The following is a 24327-nucleotide window of genomic DNA, read 5'->3' on the forward strand; positions in this document are numbered from 1 at the left end:
ATAGCTAGATGCACTCGTTGCAGTCATCCATACACACAGTATCACGGCTTAGCATGATAATGTGACCTCACTATTTTGTTAAGATTCTTCCCGGCTGTGGTTTTTGCAAAACGCTTCAAGTAGAGGGAAATCATTTGATTTCATTATGTTGATTCCAAATAGGGGAATGTCATCAAGAGCCTGTTGAGGACCCCTCCCCATTTACAGACCTAGCAAATTAAGTCTTCTCGAAAGAGAAGAGAGGGGCAATCAAGACTGAATTCCAGAGAGGCAGGTTTTTTTTTCACCTGTTCCAATGAAAACACAAGCAAGGATCCCTTGGCACCACCTTAAACCGTGGTTGGTTCCTTGTGGCAACAGCCTTCCTAGCCAGATGGAAGGAAGATTGACCGGGTAGTCTGCAATCAACTTTAAGACAATAGTGTCACTACAGCTCCGGTTACCTCTCTCTGGCGGTTGTCTGTTGGGCAGAGCCCAAGGGGGACTTGCTAGAAATATTACCAGTGAGATTTGAAAAGCCAGGTGTGTGTGTGTGTGTGTGTGTTTGTGTGTGTGTGTGTAGAGGTTTCTCTGAGCTAGCCAGATGGAAACTTTTCTTTGTGCCACAAAGGGGATGAGTCTGGATGGGTTTATGATACAGATGGAGACTTTTCTGGATCAGCTTGAAGCAAGCAGCAAAGGAGCGGGCTTTAAGGAATGACCACATTTGCATGGGCTTGCCTTTTTTTTTTTTTTAATGTGATTTATATGTCGCCCTTCTCCGGAGACTCAGGGCGGCTTACAGTGCGTTAAGCAATAGCCTTCATACTTTTGTATATTTTATACAAAGTCAGCTTATTGCCCCCACAAACTGGGTCCTCAATTTACCTACCTTAGAAAGGATGGAAGGCTGAGTCAACCTTGAGCCTTGGCGAGATTCGAACTTACTAATCACAGACAGCTGGAGTTAAATTACAATGCATTAGTCTGCTGAGCTATCCAGGCTCCTTAATGTGATGTGTGTTGTTCAGGCATGAATTTTTTAAGATGTGGGTCACTCATTAAACTAACCCAAGAGCCTTGAGGTGACACACAAGCCCCACATTGCAGTCTAAGGAGGGTTCTTTTGTTTATTCAGCTTATATCCTGCCCATCTTGCAATTTGGGATGGTTCCTGACCACAATTTCTGCAGTGGCACGCTTTCCTGCCATTTTAATATGAAAAAGAGAGGACAGGCTTAGGGGTGAGCCCAATAATGATCCTAGCAGCTACAAAACAAAAGAACACACACAGAGAGAGAAACGCACACGCACACAATCAATCAACCAGGCCCACTTGAGTGATGAACCCTCACATGTTTTGTCCTTCCCAGAATGTTGCAAATCCTCACCACCCCCACAAAAGGACAATGCAAGCTGATGCAAGCCTCACCTCCTATTAATTCAGAAATAAAATGCTTTCCATGGGACGCAGTGGCTCAGTGGCTAAGAAGCTGAGCTTGTCAATCGAAAGGTCGGCAGTTCAGCAGTTCAAATCCTTAGTGCCGCTTAATGGGGTGAGCTCCCGTTATTTGTCCCAGCTTCTGCCAACCTAGCAGTTCGAAAGCACGTAAAAAATGCAAGTAGAAAAATAGGGACCACCTTTGGTGGGAAACTAACAGCATTCCGTGCGCCTTTGGCATTTAGTCATGCCGGCCACATGACCACAGAGACGTCTTCGGACAGCGCTGGCTCTTCGGCTTTGAAACAGAGATGAGCACCGCCCCCTAGAGTTAGAAACAATTAGTACATATGTGCAAGGGGAACCTTTACCTTTACCTTTAAAATGCTTTGATGAGAGATATGAACCATGTTTGGGGGGATTGCTGGGGTAGAGGGGAAAAGAGGAGGAAGGAGGCCCTGATTTTTTTTTCATAGCTTCAGCTTGCATTATCCTGGAAAGATACAACCTCCCCTCCCCAAGCTATCTTTTGCACTGGATACAAGGATGGATTACGTAAATAGGAGCAGGGGGAGAGATCTGCCAGAAAATAATTGAGTGGTATATATTCCTTATGGGGATGCGGTGGCTCAGTGGCTAAGACTTGTCAATCAAAAGGTCGGCAGTTCAGTGGTTCGAATCCCTAGTACTGCGTAACGGAGTAAGCTCTCGTTACTTCTGCCAACCTAGCAGCTCGAAAGCACGTAAAAAATGCAAGTAGAAAAATAGAGACCACCTTTGGTGGGAAGGTAACAGCGTTCCGTGCGCCTTTGGCGTTGAGTCATGCCGGCCACATGACCACGGAGATGTCTTCTGACAGTGCTGACTCTTCGGCTTAGAAACGGAGATGAGCACCGCCCCCTAGAGTCAGGAACGACTAGCACATATGCATATTCCTTACGCTTTCCTGTCCCTGGCTTCATGATCTGTCTGGGAGAAGTCTCTCACGGTCCAGCTCTGTGTTTTATTTTTGTCATTCCTGCCTCAGGAGCTAACAAGGAATTCTGCACCAGGAATCGGTGTTTAAAGCTCTTCTCTCTCTCTCTCACTTCTGGGTTAAAGAATTCAATGTAGCCCAGACGACTAGCACATTTGGAAGTATTTTGCTGAGGAAAGCTGATCTTCAGCAATTAAACAATTACAGAACCAGTTGAGCTTAATGAAGCAAAGATCAGAGGGAACCTTTTCACCTTGTGTGCGTTGCAGACGGGTGTCTGGATTAGCCATTACCCGCATTTGTTTCGGCTGGACCAGTTTATCCTGGTTGCCCTGAACTGGCTTGCTATGGTGGATGCGTTGGGGAAGGGCTGGATTCATAAGCCGAATTCAGGATGTAGTTTGATCCAGTGGTAGCAGTCAGCCGGTTCCTACTGGTTTGGGTGAAACGGTAGTGGCGACCTGCGCTATGCCATCCTATTTACCCACATTTTCTAAGCCGCGTGCAAGCCGCATGTGCGAGCAAAGCACATGCATGGAAGGCTGCATGGATGCGTAGAAGGCGCGCACACTCACATTTTCGGTGTGCGGTGAACCAGTGGTAAAATTTATTTATTTATTTATTTATTTATTCATTCATTCATTCATTCATTTATTTATTTATTTATTTATTTTGTCAAGCATGTATTTTATGACAGATACAAGTGTAAATATAATTATAAATACATGACAAGGATACGAATGAAAGGAAACATTAGGACAGGGGAAAAGGATGTGTTCACCCTGCTACTTGTACATCTTTGCACAAAAATGACCAAACATTAATTTCTAAATAGGTAAAGTCGTGTGAATTTGGGTGGAAACCTTGCATTCACACGCACAAACCATAGGTGCCCGTAAAAGCAAATTTTCAGCATAAGCGCTCCGTTAAGAATGATCACCTTGATTAAGTGAATTAATCAAGTTAAAGTTTAATTGAAGATGAAAGGTTGGAGAAGACTTCTCAAATACGGAGCGATTTCATAACATGTTAATACGGGTAGCCCTCAATTTATAACCATTCGTTTAATGACCGTTCGAAGGTACAGCGACACTGAAAAAAGTGACTTATGACCGTTTTCACATGACCGTGGCAGCATCCCCGTGATCACATGATTAAAATTAGGATGCTTGGCAACTGGCGTGTATTTAGGACGGTTGCAGTGTCCCGTCGTCATGGGATCACTTTTTGCAACCTTCTGCTGAGCAAAGTCAACGAGGAAGCCAGATTTCACTTAGTGTTAACTCACTGCGGTGATTCACTTAACAACGGTGGAAGAAAGGTCATAAAATAGGACAAAATTAACTTAATGACAGAAAACTGATTTGACAACTGTTCTGTTAGGCAGAACAGGGGGTTTGGGGGTCAGTTGTGGTCGTAAGCTGAGGACTACCTCTAGAGGCTTTCACTCTTCACTAGTCCGCATCCAGAGAGCTCTTCTGTTCTCACTTTTGGTGAACTTTCTCCTTCCACCAGGTTCTCAACCGGTACATGTCAGCCCCCCTGATTGCTACTCTTCCTACCCCGATCGTCCCTGTCATCCCGCCTCCTTATACCATCGCTACTGGCAGTTTGCGAGACTGTATCCGCCTCCGAGGCCTGCCTTACACGGCTGGGATCGATGACATTCTGGAATTCATGGGCGACGCAACTGGAGACATCAAACCGCATGGAGTCCACATGGTCCTGAACCAGCAAGTATGAAAGTGTTGCAATGTCCTCAAACTCTTGGCTCCACGCAAGTGCTCAGAACCTGTTGTGGCTCTCTCGCAGAGGGGTTGTCCTAGGGATAGAACGGAGCAGCCATAAAACCAGAAGGTGGTCATGATGGGGTTTTCTTCCATCCTACGAGCCTTGTAGGAACCTGTTGTGGCCTGTTGGCCACCGGTCCCTCCAGCAGCCAAATCAGAGGAGGAGGAGAAGGCGTGGGAGTTGGAGTCAGCATCAGGGCAACCTGGGAGCTCCAAGAGGGAAGAGGGAATGGAGCTGGCAGAGAGACAGAGACAGAGACAGAGACAGAGACAGAGACGGAGACGGAGGCGAAGCCTGGGCTGTCCGTCAAGTTTCCCAGAATGAAATTAAAAAGTAGAGACTTGGCGTTAGTCCAGACAAAGATGAATGCAAATGAAAAGAACAGCTTCCTTTATGCTGCAAAAGATAAGCAAGTATTTTACTTTGTGTGATTCTTTTTTTAAATGCAAAAACACAAATAACAAAAACCTATAGCCAATAAGACAATGAAAAATTGGGCATCAACTCTGGAATGTTATTCCAGTTGGTCCCGCAATGAGCCAGATGTTTAGACTGGATTTGGCATTGTTATCTATTGAGTCCTCCTTGAGGACCCAACAGAGGCAGATGTGGATGTTTGATGGTATTACAGATATCATCACAGGATGTCAGCTGTTCCAAGCAAAGCTACCTTTTGCAATTGATTTTTTATTTTTGTCAACGCCGATGGTGGTGCTCCAGATGTGGTTCAAGTGGTGCTCCAAATGTGTCCATGGAGCTTCTCAGTCCTCCAGGTCATGGTTGTCCCAAAGGTGCTTTTTCAAGGTGCAACTGGACTTTCTGGTTTTTCTTTGAAGACATTGTGCCCAGATTGTGCCCGGGGGTCTATTACTATGGGTACTACCTTTGCTATCTTTTACCGCAGTCGTTCTATTTGAAGATCTTTGTATTATATTACAATGATTATTATATCCCATCTATTTCTTATCAATCCCACCAAAACAACACAGCAGCATAAGTTGTTTATTTGGTGTATGGCATACAATGTCAGGGAAATCTACTACACAAGACACAAGGTAGACACAATGCAGTGTGAAATACTGAATGCAGGTTTGTTCCGCTCTACTTCACGAGATCACTAATCTATCTTTCTTTCTTTCTTTCTTCTTTCTTCTTTCTTCTTTCTTCTTTCTTTCTTTCTTTCCTTCTTTCTTTCTTTCTTTCTTTCTTTCTTTCTTTCCATTTCCTTCCTTCCTTCCCACCTCCCTTGTCCTTCCTTCCATTCTCTCTCCCTTCCCACCTTCGTTGTCTTTCCTTCCTTCCTTCCTTCCTTTCTTTCCTTCCTTCCCACCTCCCTTGTCCTTCCTTCCTTTCTCCCTCCCTTCCCACCTTCCTTGTCTTTCCTTCCTTCCTTCCTTCCTTCCTTCCTTCCTTCCTTCCTTCCTTCCCTCCCTCCCTCCCTCCCTCCCTCCCTCCTTCCTTCCTTCCTTCCTTCCTTCCTTCCTTCCTTCCTTCCTTCCTTCCAGGGCCGGCCCTCAGGGGATGCCTTTATCCAAATGAAATCTTCCGACCGAGCCTTCTTGGTGTCCCAGAAGTGTCACAAGAAAATGATGAAGGACCGTTATGTGGAAGTCTTCCAGTGTTCAGGAGAGGAGATGAATTTTGTTTTAATGGGTGGCACTTTAAACCGTAGTGGATTGTCTCCGCCCCCTTGTAAGTTACCATGTAAGTCTCGAATCCTTCGCGTGCCTCTGTGCTGCTGACACGCTGGTAGGTGCTGATGGACAGCAGAATCTGGCCCCTTTCTTTTGGGATCAACCCTGATCAGGAATCGGCTTTCTGGGGACAGGCTGGGATTGCAAGCTGGGCGAAAATGAGATACGATTGGCAGGCGCTTTTCTTGAAGCTGCCCACAGTATGAAGGTGCCAAACAACAACAGAGGACATCACTGATAATACTAATGTGATATTGACATTAAAGGAACCGAAAAAGTAAAAACAAAAAGTGCCCTAGAAAATTATATCACATGCAGATCTGTCCTGAAAATTTAGACTAAATTGCTTGCAAGCCACCCTTTCTGCCAAAACAGACCCTATAAATGTTGGCCTATCAAGGTATTCTCCATTCAGGGTTGCAAATCAAGTATGATTTTATCTTTCCATTGGGATTGAATCATTCTTTTGGCCGTCCGCTATGAATAAATAGGTCTAGACATTGTTTTCATACATTCAAAATAATAGGATTAGCGTTAAGATTATACACATTTTTCATGCACCCAGCGACAAGCTTAAAATCTTGTTTAACAGTCTGATAGATTTTATACCTTCAAAAATGGGTTATTAGTTGAAAAAACTTGCTATTTAAGGAAAAAGAGAGGAAATACAAGGTCATTTAAAACAGATGCTTCTTCTGTGCTAAAGGGGAAGGATATCTTTTCTTAGTTTTCTTTTTTTAGAACATAAAATACAAGGGCCACGATTGTCTTATGAGCGAGATAAAGTTAAGAAATAAATAAAACATGACAGGTAATTCTCAATTTACAAGTAGGTGTTTAGCAACCATTTAAAGTTACAAGGGCATTGAAAAATTAGTGGCTTACAAGAAGTCCTTGCATTTATGGACACTGTGGCGTTGCCTTAGTCACATGATCAAAATTTGGACTCTTGGTATCCAGCATGTATTTACAATGGTTAATTGACTTGGGGACATGGGATTGCCATGTGTGACATTCCCAGCTAGCTTCCAAAAAGCAATAGGGAAATCCAGATTTATTTAACCTCCATGTGATTCGCTTAACAACTGTGGCAAAAAGAAGTTGTAAATTAAACCACAACTCATTCAACAACCGCTTTGCTTAGCAATGGGAATTTTGGTCCCAATTCTGGTCGTAAGATAAGGACTACCTACAGTAGTGGCCAAACTTGTGGAAACCTTTTGGGGAAAGTGTATTTTTGAGGTTTGATGGCTAATAACACCACTTTTTGGGGGGAGTTTCAAGATAATCCTATTCCACTGCTGGAATGGCCTGGGAGTAGCCCAGATCTTCACCCAATTGAAAACCTATGGAGCCGACTAAAGAAACTTGTTAGTCAGAAGCGATCCAGCAATAAAACCCTGTTTTAAGACGCAATCGTTCAATCTTGATTTCACATTAGAACAGCTGCAGAACTAAAAGACTTGATTCACTCCATGGGAAGATGTTGTAAGGCCGTAATTCATGCTAAAGGTTACCCAACTAAGTATTAACTGACATGATAATTTTTGTATATCTCGTTTTTTCTACGCGTTTCACTTTTCTTCTTTATACTGTCACTGCTATTCTAATGGCAAATCCTTCATAAAAGTTATTGCATTACATTCTTGATTAAATTATCTTTCCATTGATATACTGTATAATTTTAGGGTACTACTCCAAACAAAGTGGTGTTATTATCTTGTTTTAGAAAATACAGTTTTCCCAAACGGTTTCCACAATTTTGGCCATTACTGTATATAAAAACATCCTTAGGCAGGTCCCTGTAATGGGTTAAAAACTGCAATTCCCAAAGTTTCTCATTTGTCATCCTTATTTATTTCTTCTTCTAAGAATCAAGAGGTTTTCTGGGCTGCACTTTCGCTAGTGCTAATAAACTGATCAGGATCTAATCGGTTTTAAATCCACTATAAATAAATGTCACCTTTTGCCAAATTTCAGTAGCTGCCTTTGGAAGCCTTTCTGCCCTGAGATTAATGTTATTTTAACCAAGGGAAGACTTAATCTACAGAGGCTGCCTGTTGTTATTGAAGACTAGAGGATCTCTAGGGACAGGAGTTCTAACAAAAACCAAGAAAGAATGATGAAATCCGTTGGGTTTACATAGCCTTGTAAACAGTATTTCTGGTTGCGTTGAATGACAATTTGTGATTTGGATTTTTTGATGGAGGGAAAGGAAAGGAAAGGAAAGGAAAGGAAAGGAAAGGAAAGGAAAGGAAAGGAAAGGAAAGGAAAGGAAAGGAAAGGAAAGGAAAGGAAAGGAGGTGGAAATAAGAAGGAAGAAAGGGAAAGGAAAGGAGAGGAGAGGAGAGGAGAGGAAAGGCACAGGAAGGAGGAAGGGAGGAAGGAAAGGAAAGGAAAGGAAAGGAAAGGAAAGGAAAGGAAAGGAAAGGAAAGGAAAGGAAAGGAAAGGAAAGGAAGGAGATGGAAATAAGAAGGAAGAAAGGGAAAGAAAAGGAAAGGCACAGGAAGGAAGGAAGGAAGGAAGGAAGGAAGGAAGGAAGGAAGGAAGGAAGGAAATAAATTCTGCCAGTCTGCATCTTGTTTTAGGTTTGGCTTTGGAAGTCAGAGCTTTGCTGCTTTCTGATACAGGAGAGATTACACTCCTCTATTTTGAAATTGGTACAATTGCCATTCCAGAGAGACACATTTGAGCCCAGACACTTAACATTGGAGAGCCCTAAAACAATGACTCAGAACAGACTAAGCGGACCAGGGTGCTTTGTGAGAATTTTCGTTTTTCCCTTCTTGGCTGATAGGTGCCCCGAATCCCTTGCCCATCTATTTTTTTCCAAAGCCAATAGCAGTTGCCAAACCGAATCTATGTGGCTGACTTGCTACCTGGTTTGCTTTATCATCCCTCTTCAGGCCTTTCTCCTCCCGCCTACGCTGCTTTTCAAACGGCAGCCACCGCAGTGATCCCGGCAGAAGCTGCAATATACCCGTCCCAAGCCCTCTTGCCTCCGACCAGGACTCAACAAGCTGCAGCCGCAGCTGCAGCAGCTGCAGCCGCTGTCACTCCAGCTGTCACTTACTACCCCACTCAGGCAGCTCAACTTTACATGAATTACACCGCTTACTATCCCAGGTACTATTGAATGTCAGCGTGTATATTTTTCTGCTACGTTTTGGGGATCCAAACTCGAGCAAAAGTCTTGCAACTCATTTCGAGTTTCAAGCGTCATTGGGAGATTTTTTTTTTAAGTTTCTAGTCCTCACAGTTCTTGAAATGCATTTTTTAAGATGCTTAGCATTTAGGATCTCAGGGAATGAGGAGAATTGATGTTGTTGATCAAGGTCCAGATCAGTAGTGAAATCCAATTTTTTAAATTTTATTTTAGTTCTGTGGGCATGGCTGGTGGGCGTGATGTGGCTTGGTGAGCGTGGCACGGGAAGGATACTGCAAAATCTCCATTCCCTCCCCACTCTGGGGCCAGCCAGAGGTGGTATTTGCCAGTTCTCTGAACTGCTCAAAATTTCCGCTACTGGTTCTCCAGAACCTGTCAGAACCTGCTGGATTTCACCCAGTGGTGGGATTCAGCCAGTTCGCACCTATTCGGGAGAACCGGTTGTTAACTTTCTAAGCAGTTCAGAGAACCAGTTGTTGGAAGAAATCTTATTTTGTTTTTTTTCCACTTTACGGGGCTAATCCTGTAAGGAAGGCAGGAAAGAAACATTCTGCTGGTGTTTCTAGTCTAATCTTTATTGCCCTGCTTATAGAAACTGTCTCTCTGGTTTAACCCTTATTACATTGTAACAGTAAGGTAAAGTGCCCATCAATGTCAGTGACATTGAGTTGGCCACACCCACATGGTCACATGACTACTGAGCCACGCCTACCCAGCTGGTCATTAGGGCAGAGAACCAGTTGTTAAATTATTTGAATCCCATCACTGATTTCACCCCTGCTGGATTTCACCCTCTGAAGAAAATGAGGCCCTCAATTAAGGACAAAATGCTGTATAAATTTGAAGCCAGGTCTTCAGTATCCTGGATTATTAACAGAATAACAGAGTTGGAAGGGACCTTGGAGGTCTTCTAGTTCCTTCTCAAGCAGGAGACCCAGTACGAATTTTGACAAGTAGTTGTCCAGTCTCTTCTTAAAAGCCTCCAGTAATGGAGCACTTGTTCTCTGCTTGAAATTCAGCTAAGGTTTTGGTCCTTTTGACCAGTTTTCTTTTCTAAACCTCAGAGGTTGAAGCCCACTCTTCTGTATAACAGCCAATATGGCCAACATGCCAGAGTTTGAATCCTCTTGCTTGCTTTATCTTTTGGACTGGGGCCGATAATAAACTTGTAAATAAATGCAAAGCTAAAAAAGATTGTCTGAAGATCTGGAGCTGGGAAAAGCTTCAATTTTTTTGGAAGATACTTACTGTATTTTTCGGAGTATAAGACGTACCTTTCCCCACCCCAAAAAAGGGTGAAAATCTGGGTGCATCTTATACTCCGAATGTAACCCTGCCCAGCCTCTCAAACGGAGGTTTCAGAGGCTGAAAAAAGCCTCAGAAATGAAACTTCAGAAAAAAAGCCACCAAACAGAGCTTCAGGAAAAAAAAAGTCTCTGAAAGGAAGTTTCAGAAAAAAAGCCTCTGAAACAGAGCTTCAGATTTCAGAGGCTTTTTTTCTGAAGCTCTGTTTCAGAGGTTTTCAGAGGCAGAAAAAAAAGTTTTTTTCTGAGAGTTTCAGAAGTTTCAGAGGCTGAAAAAAAAGCAAGGCACAGAGCTCACAACCAAGGAACCTGTTGCTAAAATTCACCTCTGGGAACAGTTGATTGGCGGTATTCCGGGAGGTTGATCCACCTGCTAATCAGCTTTTTTCTTATTTTCCTCCCCAAAAACTAAGGTGCGTCTTATACTCTGAAAAATATGGTATATGTCCTCAACAATTACCCTGGCCCTGTTCCAGGCCTTCCCAATCTTTTCTTCCACCACTAAGTCTGTTGGACAGAGAAAGGTTATTCAGCTGGTGGTTTTCCCCAGGATTCCATGCCTTACTTCCACGGCTGGTGTACGGTGGAGAAAAAGCTGCATTGGGTTTGCAGAGTTTGCAAGCCATTGCTCAACATTTGTCCTTGCGTTCTCCAAAGCCTATTTTTTTTCACCTTCAAATCCAAGCTACAACATAGCCCTGGGACATAATTTATTTTCATGCATTCCTGTTTTGTCCTTCAAAGGGCAGAAAATGTGCTGAGGGGGGTTTATTGCAAGGTTAAGAAGGGAACTAGTGCTTTTAGGATCATGAAAAGGTATTTTTTTAAAAAAACAACCAGAGGTACAAAATTAATAAAATTTGTCGAAGAGACTGGACTGTCATTTGTCAGAAATGGTGTAGTAGGGTCTCCTGCTTGGGCCTACAAGATGACCGACAAGGTCCCTTCCAACTCTGTTCATCTTAATCTAGTCTAATCAATCTTCTTGGCAAGCAAGTGGCTGTTGGAACCATTTATTCAATTCTCGTGGATTTAGAAGAGAGTTTCTCAATCTTGGTAACTTTAAGACATGTGGATTTTAACTCCCAGAATTCCCCAACCAAGTGCTGGCTGGGGAATTCTGGGAGTTGAAATCCACACGTCTTAAAAGTTGCCACCAAAAGTTGAGAGACGTTGAAGAGAATGAATTCCCAGTCCCCAGATCTTCTGATCCGAATGACATGCCAATATGTGGGAAACAGCCAGTAGTGGGTTGCAAATCCCGTCGCTACCAGTTCGTTCGTGGGCACAGGCATGCGCTCACGCGACATGTGCAGAAGCGTCCAGGTGGGTGAGCGGAGCTTCCCGCCGCTACCAGTTCGCCCAATCTAACCGGTAGCAACCCACCTTCAAACAGCCCTTCGGCCACCATGTTCTCTTCCTCTTTCTTCAGCCCTCCGGTGTCTCCAACCACTGTTGGCTACATCACGGCTCCACAAGCTGCTGTTGCAGCCGCTGCCTCGGCTTCCCACACTCCGATGCTCCCTCAGGCAGGCGCTCTTGTCCGGATGCAAGGATTGCCCTACAACGCAGGAATGAAGGAAATCCTCAGCTTTTTCCAAGGGTATCAGGTGAGTGTCAGGCCTTGCATCACCTTCCTCTTATAAGATAATCTATCTCGGGGTCTCCAACCTTGGCAACTATAAGCCTGGAGGACTTCAACTCCCACAATTCTGGGAATTGAAGTCCACCAGGCTTAAAATTGCCACAGTTGGAGACCCCTGAACTGTCGGGATGAGTCACGGTAGGCATTTTCCAAATCTCGTTCTGGAGAGAAGCTTTCCAACGCCAGAGGGAGCCGCAGCCTTCGGAGAACTTCCAACCTTGGAAAATGGGAGACCTAACGTTAAATATTCAACGTGGATGGGTGTTTCAATGTACAAGGTAGTCCTTGACTTACGACCATTTGTTTAGGGACCGTTCAAAGCTAAAACAGCACTGAAAAAAGTGGCTTACGACCCATTGTTTTCACACTTATGACATGTTGCAGCATCTCCATGGTCACGTGATCGGGATTCAGACACTTTGACTCATATTTATGATGGTTGCAGTGTCCGGGGGAGTCCTGTGAATCCCCTTTTGCGACGTTCTGACAAGCAAAGTCGAAATGGGGAAGCTGGATTCGCTTAACAACCGCAGTGACTAACTTAACAACGGCACTGACTCACTTAACAATTGTGGCGTGAGAAAGGTCATAAAATGGGTCAGGTTTCACTTAACAACTGCCTCGCTTAGCAGCAGAAATTTGGGGCTCCACTGAGGTCGTAAGTCAAGGACTATCTGTATAACCAAGTTAACAAGGACCACAAAACTTTTGTTTTATTTATTATTATTTATTATTTGGACTTATATGCTTAGTGACGTCGTCATGGGGAGAAGGCGTCTGTTATTGAAGAATGTCTGTTGATTTAGAGATTGTGCTGTTGGTGGGATGATGTCGTCACCCTGAGGACAGAAATTGGGGTTTTGGCATCATTTAGCACCACTTTTGCAATGACCTTCTCGCCCCAAAGGGTGCCTTTTCTCCATGTCCATCATTTCAATTGCCATGGACATTTCACCCACTTAATGCAAAGTCGATCCCAACAGGATCTGGTAGAATATGTTCTGACCTAGGCTTCCTGAGTCATTAAAACACACGAGTAGTCCCAAAAACCTCTTTTATTGCAACAGCTGTGAATTCTGTTCATTCACAGATGAGTCCCAATTAGTTATAAAGAGTCCTTCGAGATAATCGCCCACCTTTATCTCCCTTGAGACGCTGCCAGAGACCTAATTGGCAAAGCCACCCAGAGTCCAGAATCAAACAGAGCTTCAGGCTTTAAGCTGAACCGAATGAACAAACGTTGCTTCCTGCAAAGGCCCATGTGCCTTTGCTCCTCTTTTAAGCCTTATGGGAGGGGCCAATCATTTCCAGGCCTTACTCCCAAGTCGTCCCTTTTGTTTTAGCTGTTCTTGCCTTCTGGCAGCTCTGCACATGCGCGCACTGGGAACAGGCTCCTCCTGTTCCTCTGCCTCGCTGAGGTCCAACTCTGGAAGCTCTGGAGGCAGCACGTACCTCCCAGATGGCCCCATCTCTGCCTCCAACACAGAGCCCTCATCCGAGCCTTCCCCAGACTCCAAGATTGGCCCATGGTCCTCCCCAGCCTCCTCACTGTCCGACTCTGCTGCCAGCTCTGCAGGCTGCTGGCAGGCCACAACAGAATACGGGTTCACTCTCTGTATGACAATTCTGGTATAATCTAAGGAAGTTGCATAACGGCAAAGAAAGTGACTTTTTCTTCTTAAAATCACTGATTTCTGGGAGTTTTTTGGGAGGTGCTGGGTCTTTTTATCTTCAAAATGGCCTTTGAAACTATGGGTTTTGATCCTCGGTAGATCACTTTTTTCCCTTGGGACACAACATGCATTCCTGTGCTCACTTTTAACTAATTCTCATTGCATCTTATCCTGGTTTAGGTTTTCTTCCCCATTTAGGGAGAAAGAGTGTCCAGTGAAGCCAGAGGATTGGGGGGCCAATGATCACAATTGGCTCCCAATTCCCTGACTTCCCTGGAGAACCCCTCTCCACAAGTGGCCATTTCCACCAACACTCACAGGGCAAACCACTTGTATATTGATAGGGAGCAAACCCAGTGGTGGGATTCAGCCAGTTCAGGCCGATTCGGGGAACTGGTTGTTAACTTGCTGGCTGGCCCCGCCTCTCCCCATCCCTTCCAGAAGTTCCCACGCATCCCATTTTGCCTCCCAGGTAAGTGCAGGGAGGCCTACTCGGCCCAAAGCGGGGTGCAGAGGGGTGCGGCACAAGGCCCCCCGCAGACCGTTTTTGCTCCCAGGAGGCTGCAGGGAGGCCTACTAGGCCCAAAAGGGGCACAGGGGGTGTGGCACGCCCTCCCCCACAGCCCGTTTTTGCTCCCAGGGGGGGTTCAGGAGGCCGACTGCTGCCTGCCACACCCCCTGGCCACACCCATTCAGCCGGTCATTAGGGCAGAGAACCGGTTGTTAAATTCTTTGAATCCCACCACTGGAGCAAATCCCACTCCCCTTCTGGCACTGATCATGTTACCCAGTTGGGTCATGAAATGTCTGCAAGAAAATCACCAAACTCAGAGAGCCCCTAGGGACTCCACAGTTCAACCCTGAGCTGCAAATATTCTCTTCATTTGTTGGAGCAGCAGAGAAAGTAATGGGGGCTATTTCACTTCCCTGGGTGTTGCTTTCTTCCTAGACCTATTTCCTTTTTCTTCCTTCCTTACACACACACACACAAACCCTCGTAGCTGCTAAACATACCCAGTCTTTACTGGACTCTATGGGTTAAGTGTTAAAATGTTTAACATGAGTTAAATGTTTTTTACAAAGCTTGGGACTCTTTCCTGAGCTGTCCATAACCATCATTTTGGTTACAGAATGGTCTATGTCAGTGTTTCTCAATCTTGGTAGTGTTCTGTCCCAGTACCACGCACACACCCCCACAGACGGCCCGGAGTTAATAAGCCACACGACAAAACTCTTTGATGATAAAGCTGGCAGCAACCCAGTGGCTAGCTGCTAATTCAGACTTTACTCACACAAAACAAAGATTAGACTGCAGCATTCCGATAAAACAGGCAGAGTGTCAATAATACAAGGATTAGTCCAAATGCAGTCCGATAAAGCAGGCAAAGTCCAGTAACGCAGAGATCATAGAGTATTTCCAGTTTTTGCTCGTCACAAACTGAACCGGCCACCACACCCACATTTATACCCTGTGAGGTGTGGTCCAGTCAGCTAATCTCTGGCACGCCTTCCCCTCTGCTGTGCACGCTTTCTCCCTGCGCCTCTGTCGAGGGTCCAGCCAGCACTTATCTTCCTCGTCGCTGTCCACCTGTGGCTGCAGGAACGTGCTTGGCTCTGAGCCTATCGTTTGGCCTTCGGTGTCCTCCGGAGGCATTGCCAGAGAGGAGAGTCCTGGAGAGGGAGGCCTTGCCAACTCCTCCCCCTCACTCTCAGAGTCTGCATCTGTCGATAGCCCAGGCTCAGGCAATGGAGCCACAGCGTTGCTGCCTGGGGGATTCTGGGAGTTGAAGTCCACCCATCTTCAAGCTTCCAAGGTTGAGAAACACTGGTCTATGTTGAGATTGAGTCCATCCCTTGTGCATCGTGTGTGTGTGTGTGTGTGTGTGTGTGTGTGTCTGTGTCTGTGTGTGTGTGTCTGTGTGTGTGTGTGTGTGTGTCTGTGTGTCTGTGTCTGTGTACCTGTGTGTCTGTGTGTGTTTGTGTGTTAGCAAATACGACAGTCACACATGGACAGGGGAGTTAACCTGCTGGACAAGGACTAACTCCTTGCGTTATTTCATGAAATGGACCTTGATTTCTGTTTAGCCTTTCCTCCTCCGAACAAGGACAAAACTAGCAGGATTTATTTATTTATTTATTTTGAGATTGCTTTCTCCTCTGGGCAACCTTTAAATGTATTAGGGCTGCAACTCCGGTTCTCCCCACAGGAATTCTGAGAATTGCAGTCTCAGCACCTCTGGAAGCTAACAGAAAAGTCACCGTTCCCTCGTTCAACCTTTCCTCTTGGAAGTTATTTATGCCCGGCTTAAAGGTGCCCTCTCGTGGCACGCTCTTGTATTTACTGGTGAGGCATCTTTGCTCATGGCAAAGGAAGGATTTTTATTCTGTTTCAATGTGCCTTCAAACTTCTCACTGCCTGTACCCAACTGAGGTTGCAACCTTGCCTTGTGGTGAGGTTTCCCTGCGTGAAAAAAAACAAGGCGGGAATCAGCCGTAGATGTTGTAAAAAGACAGTTACCTTGACCAATAGTCAATGTTGTCCCTCTCGTAACCTTATGGCTGATTGGCTACTAGTGGAAATTGAGAGCCAGTGGAGTATAGCGGTAAAGGGGTTGGACTGTCACCAGGGACCAAGTTCCTCCCTCAAGCATAATGAGTGTCTTTGGTCCTGTCCCTCCCTCTCAGCCCCATAACTAGAATGGTTCAGTATGGAAGCTTCCTGGGGGATTTTGCATCAGCCTAGCCTATATTGGTTAGGGGTGCGGTGGCTCAGTGGCTAAGATGCTGAGCTTGTTGATCGAAAGGTCGGCAGTTCAGCAGTTCGAATCCCTAGTGCCGCGTAACGGAGTTAGCTCCCGTTGCTTGTCCCAGCTTCTGCCAACCTAGCAGTTCGAAAGCACGTAAAAAATGCAAGTAGAAAAATAGGGACCACCTTTGGTGGGAAGGTAACAGCGTTCCGTGCGCCTTTGGCGTTGAGTCATGCTGGCCACATGACCACCGAGACGTCTTCGGACAGCGCTGGCTCTTCGGCTTTGAAACGGAGAGGAGCACCGCCCCCTAGAGTTGGGAACGACTAGCACATATGTGCAAGGGGAACCTTTACCTTTTAGCCTATATTGGTATGTGGGGGTGACCATGGCAGACAGGATAAAGGGCAGTTCCCTGCTCTTGAGAAAAGATGCTTGAGAAAGAAAATAGCTGCAACCTCTTTCTGTACACTTTCCCCGAATCCTCCTTTCCTTTGTGAGTTTTAGTCTTTCTGTTCTGGGTTCTAAAGCCCTTGATCTTAATTTAAGGAATGGGGAAGACCTTCTGCATCTTGGATTGCTTTTGAACTTAAGCCGCTCGTTGCTGACATTGCTGAGTGAGTGGAGAGGGAGAAGAAACAGGAGTTTTTGTTGGGGGGGGGGTGTCGACTGAGGGAGGGGAAGAGGCAGGATGATGATGATGAAGATGATGATTACCCTCCCTGTGGATTTAGAGCCTTGCTTGCTGCAGTGTTAGTTGTGAGGCAACCAGCCCAGGAAACATCTCCAACAAGCATTCATGTTCTTCTGCTCCCTTGTTGTTGTACCTCATTATCTGGGTGGGCATCACACACCAAGCAAGAATGGTGTCACCAAAAGCAACGTTGTGGGTGGGGAAGTGATCTCAAGTCATCTGCCCCGTACTCTGGTGTCCATTGTCCTACAGTTTGTGTTGAAGAAGCTGCTAGGACGGACACGTATGTGTCCATATCTCCTTTTTCTGGAAAATGGGTGGGGAGGCCAGGTTCGTTCTTAAGGTATTTTCACCTGTCTTCTTCCTTTTATCCCTAATTAGAAGGCAAATCTTGGTAGGCCTTAACTTCCTTTCTCTCTCCTTTGTTCTAGAGATGTTCCTGCTTTCCTTCTCCTCTTTTCTATTCATTATAGACAAAAGCGATATTTCTTTTGCTCTCTCATCTTCTCTTCCTCCTCTTCCAACCCATTCTGAAATAAAACCACCAGGAAGTCCTCAACTTATTGCCTAGCTATTTTGTCTCCAGGGTAAGTTTCCAGAGACTGGGAAAAACACAATGGTCTGTATTCGCTTTGCAATCGGCAACGGAATGCAACACGCTGTATTCACCAACACCTGGGAAAAAATAAAATAAAATAGAAAAATTAAAATTTATTAGAATTAGAATTAGAAGTGCTCTGTATTAACCTTATGTCCCACCAATCTCACTATCAAGCAACTTTGAATACAACAGAATTTCACTATCAAGCAATTAGAATAGAGTAGACAATAGGGTAGGGTAGGGTAGGGTAGGGTAGGCTAGGCTACAGTACGGTAGGGTACGGTACGGTACACTACACTACACTACACTACACAATACAATACAATACACAGAATACAATACACTACAATACAATACAATACACAGAATACAATACAATACAATACAATACAATACAATACAATACAATACAATACAATACAATACAATACATCAAATACAATACAATACACAGTATACAATACAATACAATACAGAATACAATACAATACAATACAATACAATACAATACAATACAATACAATACAATACAATACAATAGACCGAATATACACAGAATACAATACAATAGAATAGACAGAATACAATACAATACACAGAATACAATACAATACACAGAATACAGAATACAATACAATACACAGAATACAGAATAGAATCCATCAACACTGGCTTATGGCTTTGATGTATTTATCAGACCATTATGGAAACAGAACTTTAGATTAGATGAGCCCCAATTGAATCTAAGATTGGAATTCTTGTGTTCGTCGTGATAAAATGGCCTGCCTCAGATGCAATAGGAAATCACGGTTTCTCAAGGAATGAGTTCTCCTGATTTCCTTCTCTGAAAGCATTTTTCATCCTGGCTTGTTGTTTTCAACTTACAATGCAGTTTCGGATCTCTCCACTTTCTTCTGAAACATAAATCTGCCAGAAGCCTAGGCAGCACCGATCCTGGGTTGTGTTTAAAGGCCAACGCAATCATCTCCAATCTTCTTGTGGGCATGAGAAGAACCTGCTAATAGGAAGCTCGTTGTAGCTGGTTTCCATTTCTTCCAGTTGTTGTAGGACTTCATCACTATACAGCCGGTGTGAGGGAACACTGGGGGTGATCTGGATGCAATGGCCATGTGGTACTTTCCATTGGTTTTCCCATCTTCATTGTTCTTCACACTTCTAGTTGCATTTTCCCACAGCTTTTCTTAAGCGCTGGCTAAGCCTGTCGCATCGACCAACCAAGGTGAAATCAACTTGCTCCTAGGAAGACGTACCTATTAACACATTAACTTTTTCGCAGATGTGTTTCTCCAAAGTCAGGTCTTAAGTGATGGCCAATAGCTTGTTTTAACACTTTGCTGGCCACTCTCTCTGGAAATTTTGGAAGCTCATTCCAACAGATTTGCTGTCGGATTTAGCTCTTGAGGTCGGGATCCCTCACTTCCTTTTGCTGATGGAAACTGTAAAGCCCCTCCCCCTTAAAAAAAATGGCAAGTGCTGATGGGGGGGGAAGGGTGGCTTTCTGGTTCAAGACCACCTACTCCTTCTCTTGCTGATCTTCTGTATCACACTTGTACTGTAGTATGCTCCCGACGACTACAATGGCCTCATTCAGCTCAACGACCAAGCAAGGGGCGTGTTACAAGCACCGAAAGACTGGGTTTGCTTGTAAAGTGTTAGTAACCAACACAGAGAAGGTAAGCTTGGATTGGCTGAAGCGGAACTCTTTGGTGGCGAATGGAAATGATTCTGCGGGGAGATGATTTTTGTTCCCTTTCTTTCAAAAACAAAAACCCACCCACCCCCCAAACCAACCAATCACATTTCATCCTCCTTTCCTAGCTCGTGATGGGATTTTGCTTGCTTAACACTTCCTCGCTTGGGCACTTCGCATGACTCCACTAACCCAAGGGTGATGCTGAACATCTCAATGTGCTTGCGCTTCGGGATGAACGTTTAGGAGAATGTGGGGAGGTTGGGAAGTTTTGAAGTTTGTGTGGCATTCAGGGTTTTTTTGGGGGAGGTGGGTGCCACAGCTGTCATCAGCTCTGCAGGGCCCCTCTCCATTGATCCTATGGCCAGACTTGGAGCAGGAAAAGCAAAATACGGGACAGATGGAATTGGGACAGATGGAAGAGGAAGCATCGTTTAATTGGCGTCCTGATTGATTCTTCCATTTGTCACAGTCCACTTGGAGACCTCAAGAGATTTTGAGAATGCTTAAGGCCCAGCTACCATCTGCGGGGTACCAGTTCAGGAAGGACATTGTGGGACTAGTTAAGACCTGGGGATTTATTTGCCTAGGTTTTGAATCTGCTTCAGGTAGTCCAGCTGCTAACTAGTCAAGGTAGAAGTGTTCGTGGCCCTCAGCTTCTTCAAAAGAATGAACCTAAGGATTTGGAGTCTGTTGCCTCAAACATGCTGGGATGTTTCTGTAGAAAGCTGACCATCTTCAGACCAGTTATTTGATGACTGTTACATTTCTACTAAATCTCTGCCCATCAGACCCAAGACAACAGATGTTCATGGCAGACCCAATGCTCAGCATATGTGGACAAATTCCCTCCCCCTTTCCAAAGCAGCTACCATAGAGAGATATTGTTTTTGTTGCTCTGTTTTCTTTTAGTGTTAGCTCCAGGGACCAGCCATGAGTAATGTTCAACCTAGGGTCAGGGGTGGGCAACTGTGGCCCTTTTACAACCTGTGGACTTCAACTCCCAGAATTCCTGAGACAGCCAAGCTGTGGACTTCAACTCCCAGAATTCCTGAGACAGCCAAGCTGTCTTAGGAATTCTGGGAGTTGAAGTCCACAGGATGTAAAAGGGCCACAGTTGCCCACCCCTGATAGGTGATGAATCCTCCTTGGCTTGGAGAAAGGCCATGCTTGCGTGCATTATATCCTTGTGGGCTATTTGAAAGAAACACGGCAGGCTACATTTAAGATATCCAAGCATCCATATCTGCAGTTATTTCTATAATACAGGAACTTCCCATGGTTTGTTTTCCCTACTGTACTAGCTCAGTGTTTCTCAACATGGCAACTTTAAGAGGCGTGGGCTTCCGCTCCCAGAATTCCACACATCTTAAAAGTTACTAAGGTTGAGAAACACTGCCCCTAGCTTGTCAAATGGATCTTGGAACACGCATAGTCAGCATGGATTCAAGTTGTACTTTCCTTCAATCAAAATAACTGCAAACTCAGCTTGCTTACTAATATGGTAGACAAGCCATCTTCACCATACGGGAACATAGTTTAGCACAGGGGTGTCAAACTCGTGTCGTCATGGTGTCGTCACGTGACGTATCACAACTTTTTTTCCCCCTTCGCTAAACCGGGCATGGGCGTGGACAACGTGTGACGCTTCCGGCTCGTGAGGCCGGAAGTTTGACAGCCCTGGTTTAGCACATATACCATGAAGCGAGGTTTCGGGGTTAGCTTTTGGTTCAGTGTATTGCAGAAACTCAGGAAATGGGCTAATTCTTAGACAGATTAAATACAGGACATACACGAGTGCAGCCTTGTCTCATATGATCCTCCCAAATATGCCGATTTCAATTCTGGGGAGATCACCAATGAGGCCTAGACGGGCCTTTCTGCTTTTGTGTTTTGCTAAATAATTATGCCTTACAGGGACTGTTGAATAGAAGTCCTGCAAAATGAGCTATTTCCCTGGAAAAAAAACAACAACATTGCATTACAGGTAATCCTCACTTTACGACCTCAATTGGGACCAGGATTTCCATTGTTAAAGGAGTTGCACTCGATTTAGCAACCTTTTTCTTTTTGCCATGGTTGCTAAGTGAATCATATAGTCACTAAGCGAATCCGGCTTCCTTATGATTTGGATTGTTGGAAGCCGGCTGGGAAGGTTGCAAATGACAATCGCACAACTCCTCCCTGGACACTACAACCCTTGTAACTTGTAACATGACGGTTGAGAAACGCCTGAATTTTGATCGCATTATTGTGGAGAGGCTGCAGTGGTCGTAAGTGCAAGGACCAGTTGTAAGTCACTTTTCCAGTGTTACTTCAAACAATAAATGAACCGTCGTACATTGAGGATTGCCTGTAATTTTCCCAAATTGTTTGGTTTAAATGGTAGACGTTATCTTAGATCCGTGATGGCGAACCTATGGCACGCGTGCCACAGGTGGCATGCGGAGCCATATCTGTGAGCACCTGAGCATTGCTCTAGGTCAGTTCCAGAGCACCAGCCAGCCCACCGGAAGTCGGGAAATTGGCTGTTTCCGGCCTCCAGAGGGCCTCCAGGGAGGTGGGGAAGGCTGTTTTTGCCCTCCCCAGGCTCCAAAAAAGCCTCTGGAGCCTGGGGAGGGCAAAAAATGTAACCTTTTTGCCGTCATGTACCAAAAGTGGGGGAAGCCTGGGGGGGTCGCGTGCACATGCACAGGGGGGGTGGGGCTTGGAGAATATTGAATTATGGGTGTGGGCACACACATGCACGACCCCCCTGCAGTCCCCCTGCTTTTGGCACACGACGGCGAAAAGGTTAACCATCACTGTCTAAGATCATCGGAGTGTCTAATAATGAAAACTGTTTTGGTCTAACATTTATTTTTTGCGGGGGATGGACTGTATGACATCAGCTTCCTTCCTTCCTAAATTGATATTCATTACTGCTGGTTCTCTTCTACGCCCTTTTCAATGTTTACTATTTGGGGTGTGGGGGGGGGAGGTGGGACTTAAAAGTGTGTGACTAAAGATTACCAACTGGATCGCCCAGGTAAGCAATTCTAGAAATTAAAGGTCAGGATAGAAAGAGAAGATATAAATGAAATTGAAAGCTCCTTTCTGAGCTTAGTTGTTTTCTTGCAGACGTTTCGTGACCCAACTAGGTGGTATCATCAGTACTAGTGGGGTCACGAAACGGGTCAAGAAAACAACCAAGTTCAGAGAGCACCAAGGAACCCCTCCTTTCAAGCCTGAGCTACAAACATCCTTCTCTTATCGAGAAATGAAATTATGATCTGAAAGGGGCTGTTGGAGTTACCAAGGCTTATAGTGGATACACCTGTGGCTTGTCCAAGGCAGTTGGGGGCAGTCTGCCTGTGCGTGGTTTCCCAAGGGGTCAGTTTTTGAGAGAGGGCTCTGTGGCTGCTGCACCATGGTCCTCTCCGCTTCCATTTTAATTTCCAACAATATTCTGGAGCAGATCTGGGTGTTTTATGGCCCATATCCGGCCCTTTGGCTCATTGAGGTCAATTGGAAACAGTGGTGAAATCCAAATTTTTTTACTACCGGTTCTGTGGGTGTGGCTTGGTGGGCGTGGTGTGGCTTGGCGGGTATGGCTTGGTGGGCATGGCAGAGGAAGGATACTGCAAAATCTCCATTCCCACCCCACTCCAGGGGAAGGATACTGCAAAATCCCCATTCCCTCCCCACTCCTGGGGGAAGGATATTGCAAAATCTCCATTCCCACCCCCACTGTGGGGCCAGCTAGAGGTGGCATTTGCCAGTTCTCCGAACTACTCAAAATTTCCGCTATCGGTTCTCCGAACAGCTCAAAATTTCCGCTACCGGTTCTTCAGAACCTGTCAGAACCTGCTGGATTTCACCCCTGATTGGAAATGAATTGAAATGGAAATAGCACTTAATTATATACCGCTTCAACAGTGCTTTACAGCAGAGGTAAACCTTGGCAACTTTAAGTCTTGTGGACTTCAACTCCCAGAGTTCTTCAGCTGAGGAATTCTGGGAGTTGAAGTCCACAAAGTCTTAAAGTTGCCAAGATTGGAGACCCCTGCTTTCCAGCCCCTCTCTAAGCGGTTTACAGAGTCAGCATATATATATATGTACGCAACAGAACTGAATTGCTTTTATTTTGTAGGCAACTTTTTTTCTCCCAATGTACATATGTGTGTGCTTGCGTGCCTACACACCTTTACAGCCCTATTGGTTGTCCGCAGTGGTGGGATTCAACCGATTCGCACCACTTCGGCAGAACCGGTTGTTAAATTGCTGGCTGGCCCCACCCCTCCCCTTCCTGCCCTTTCCAGAAGTCATCCCGCGGCCCGTTTTTGCTCCCAGGAGGCTGTAGGCCCAAAACAGGGCACGGGGGGCCAGCGTCCCCCACGCAACTCGTTTTTTGCTCCCAGGGAGGTGCAGGTGGCCAAATGCTGCCTGTCATACCCCCTGACCACACCCCACCATGGCCACACCCACCCAGCCGGTCATTAGGGCAGAGAACCGGTTGTTAAATTATTTGAATCCCATTACTGGTGGTTCCCATTTTCTCATGTGGCCAGTTGGGGAAACTAATTGGCCATGCCTGCTCTGGAGTACAGATCTGGCAGGTGAACTTGAGAAGGGTCTGTGTGCCCTCCAGGTGTGAGATACAGGAGGGGTTTTTCCCAGCTCTTCTCAGGTGATTCATGGAATCCAGAGAAGGGAGCACCTATTGGCCAGGTAACTTCAGCTCCACCGTGTCTAACAGGCCCTTAGTTCACACGGCATCATCTGTCCCGGATAAGCCTCTCCAGGGAGCGTCGGTCACCTTCTCAGCTGCCTCCAGTGGGGGGGAAGAGAAGCTGAGACGACCCCTTTGCTCTGTTCTCCACCTGCGCCCGGCCGACCTTTTGATCCTCTCCCTCCGTTGTTGC

At 45.5% G+C, this 24327-nt stretch overlaps 1 protein-coding gene across 1 annotated transcript in view; it reads left to right on the forward strand.

The window, feature by feature from the left end:
• The window catches only part of ESRP2 (epithelial splicing regulatory protein 2), a 71282-nt gene that overhangs the window by 46866 nt on the left and 89 nt on the right, over window positions 1-24327 (forward strand). The window contains exons 11-15 of the mRNA XM_070952795.1: window positions 3912-4133; window positions 5693-5891; window positions 8789-9008; window positions 11785-11962; window positions 19292-19406. Of these exons, the coding sequence (XP_070808896.1) occupies window positions 3912-4133; window positions 5693-5891; window positions 8789-9008; window positions 11785-11962; window positions 19292-19381 (909 nt within the window). The 3' untranslated portion in view covers window positions 19382-19406. The remainder of the gene's footprint in view (window positions 1-3911; window positions 4134-5692; window positions 5892-8788; window positions 9009-11784; window positions 11963-19291; window positions 19407-24327) is intronic.

The sequence above is a fragment of the Pituophis catenifer genome, unplaced genomic scaffold (genome assembly GCF_029215685.1).
Source record: "Pituophis catenifer annectens isolate HBS135680 unplaced genomic scaffold, rPitCat1.0.hap2 SCAF_13, whole genome shotgun sequence".
Taxonomy (NCBI): domain Eukaryota; kingdom Metazoa; phylum Chordata; class Lepidosauria; order Squamata; family Colubridae; genus Pituophis; species Pituophis catenifer.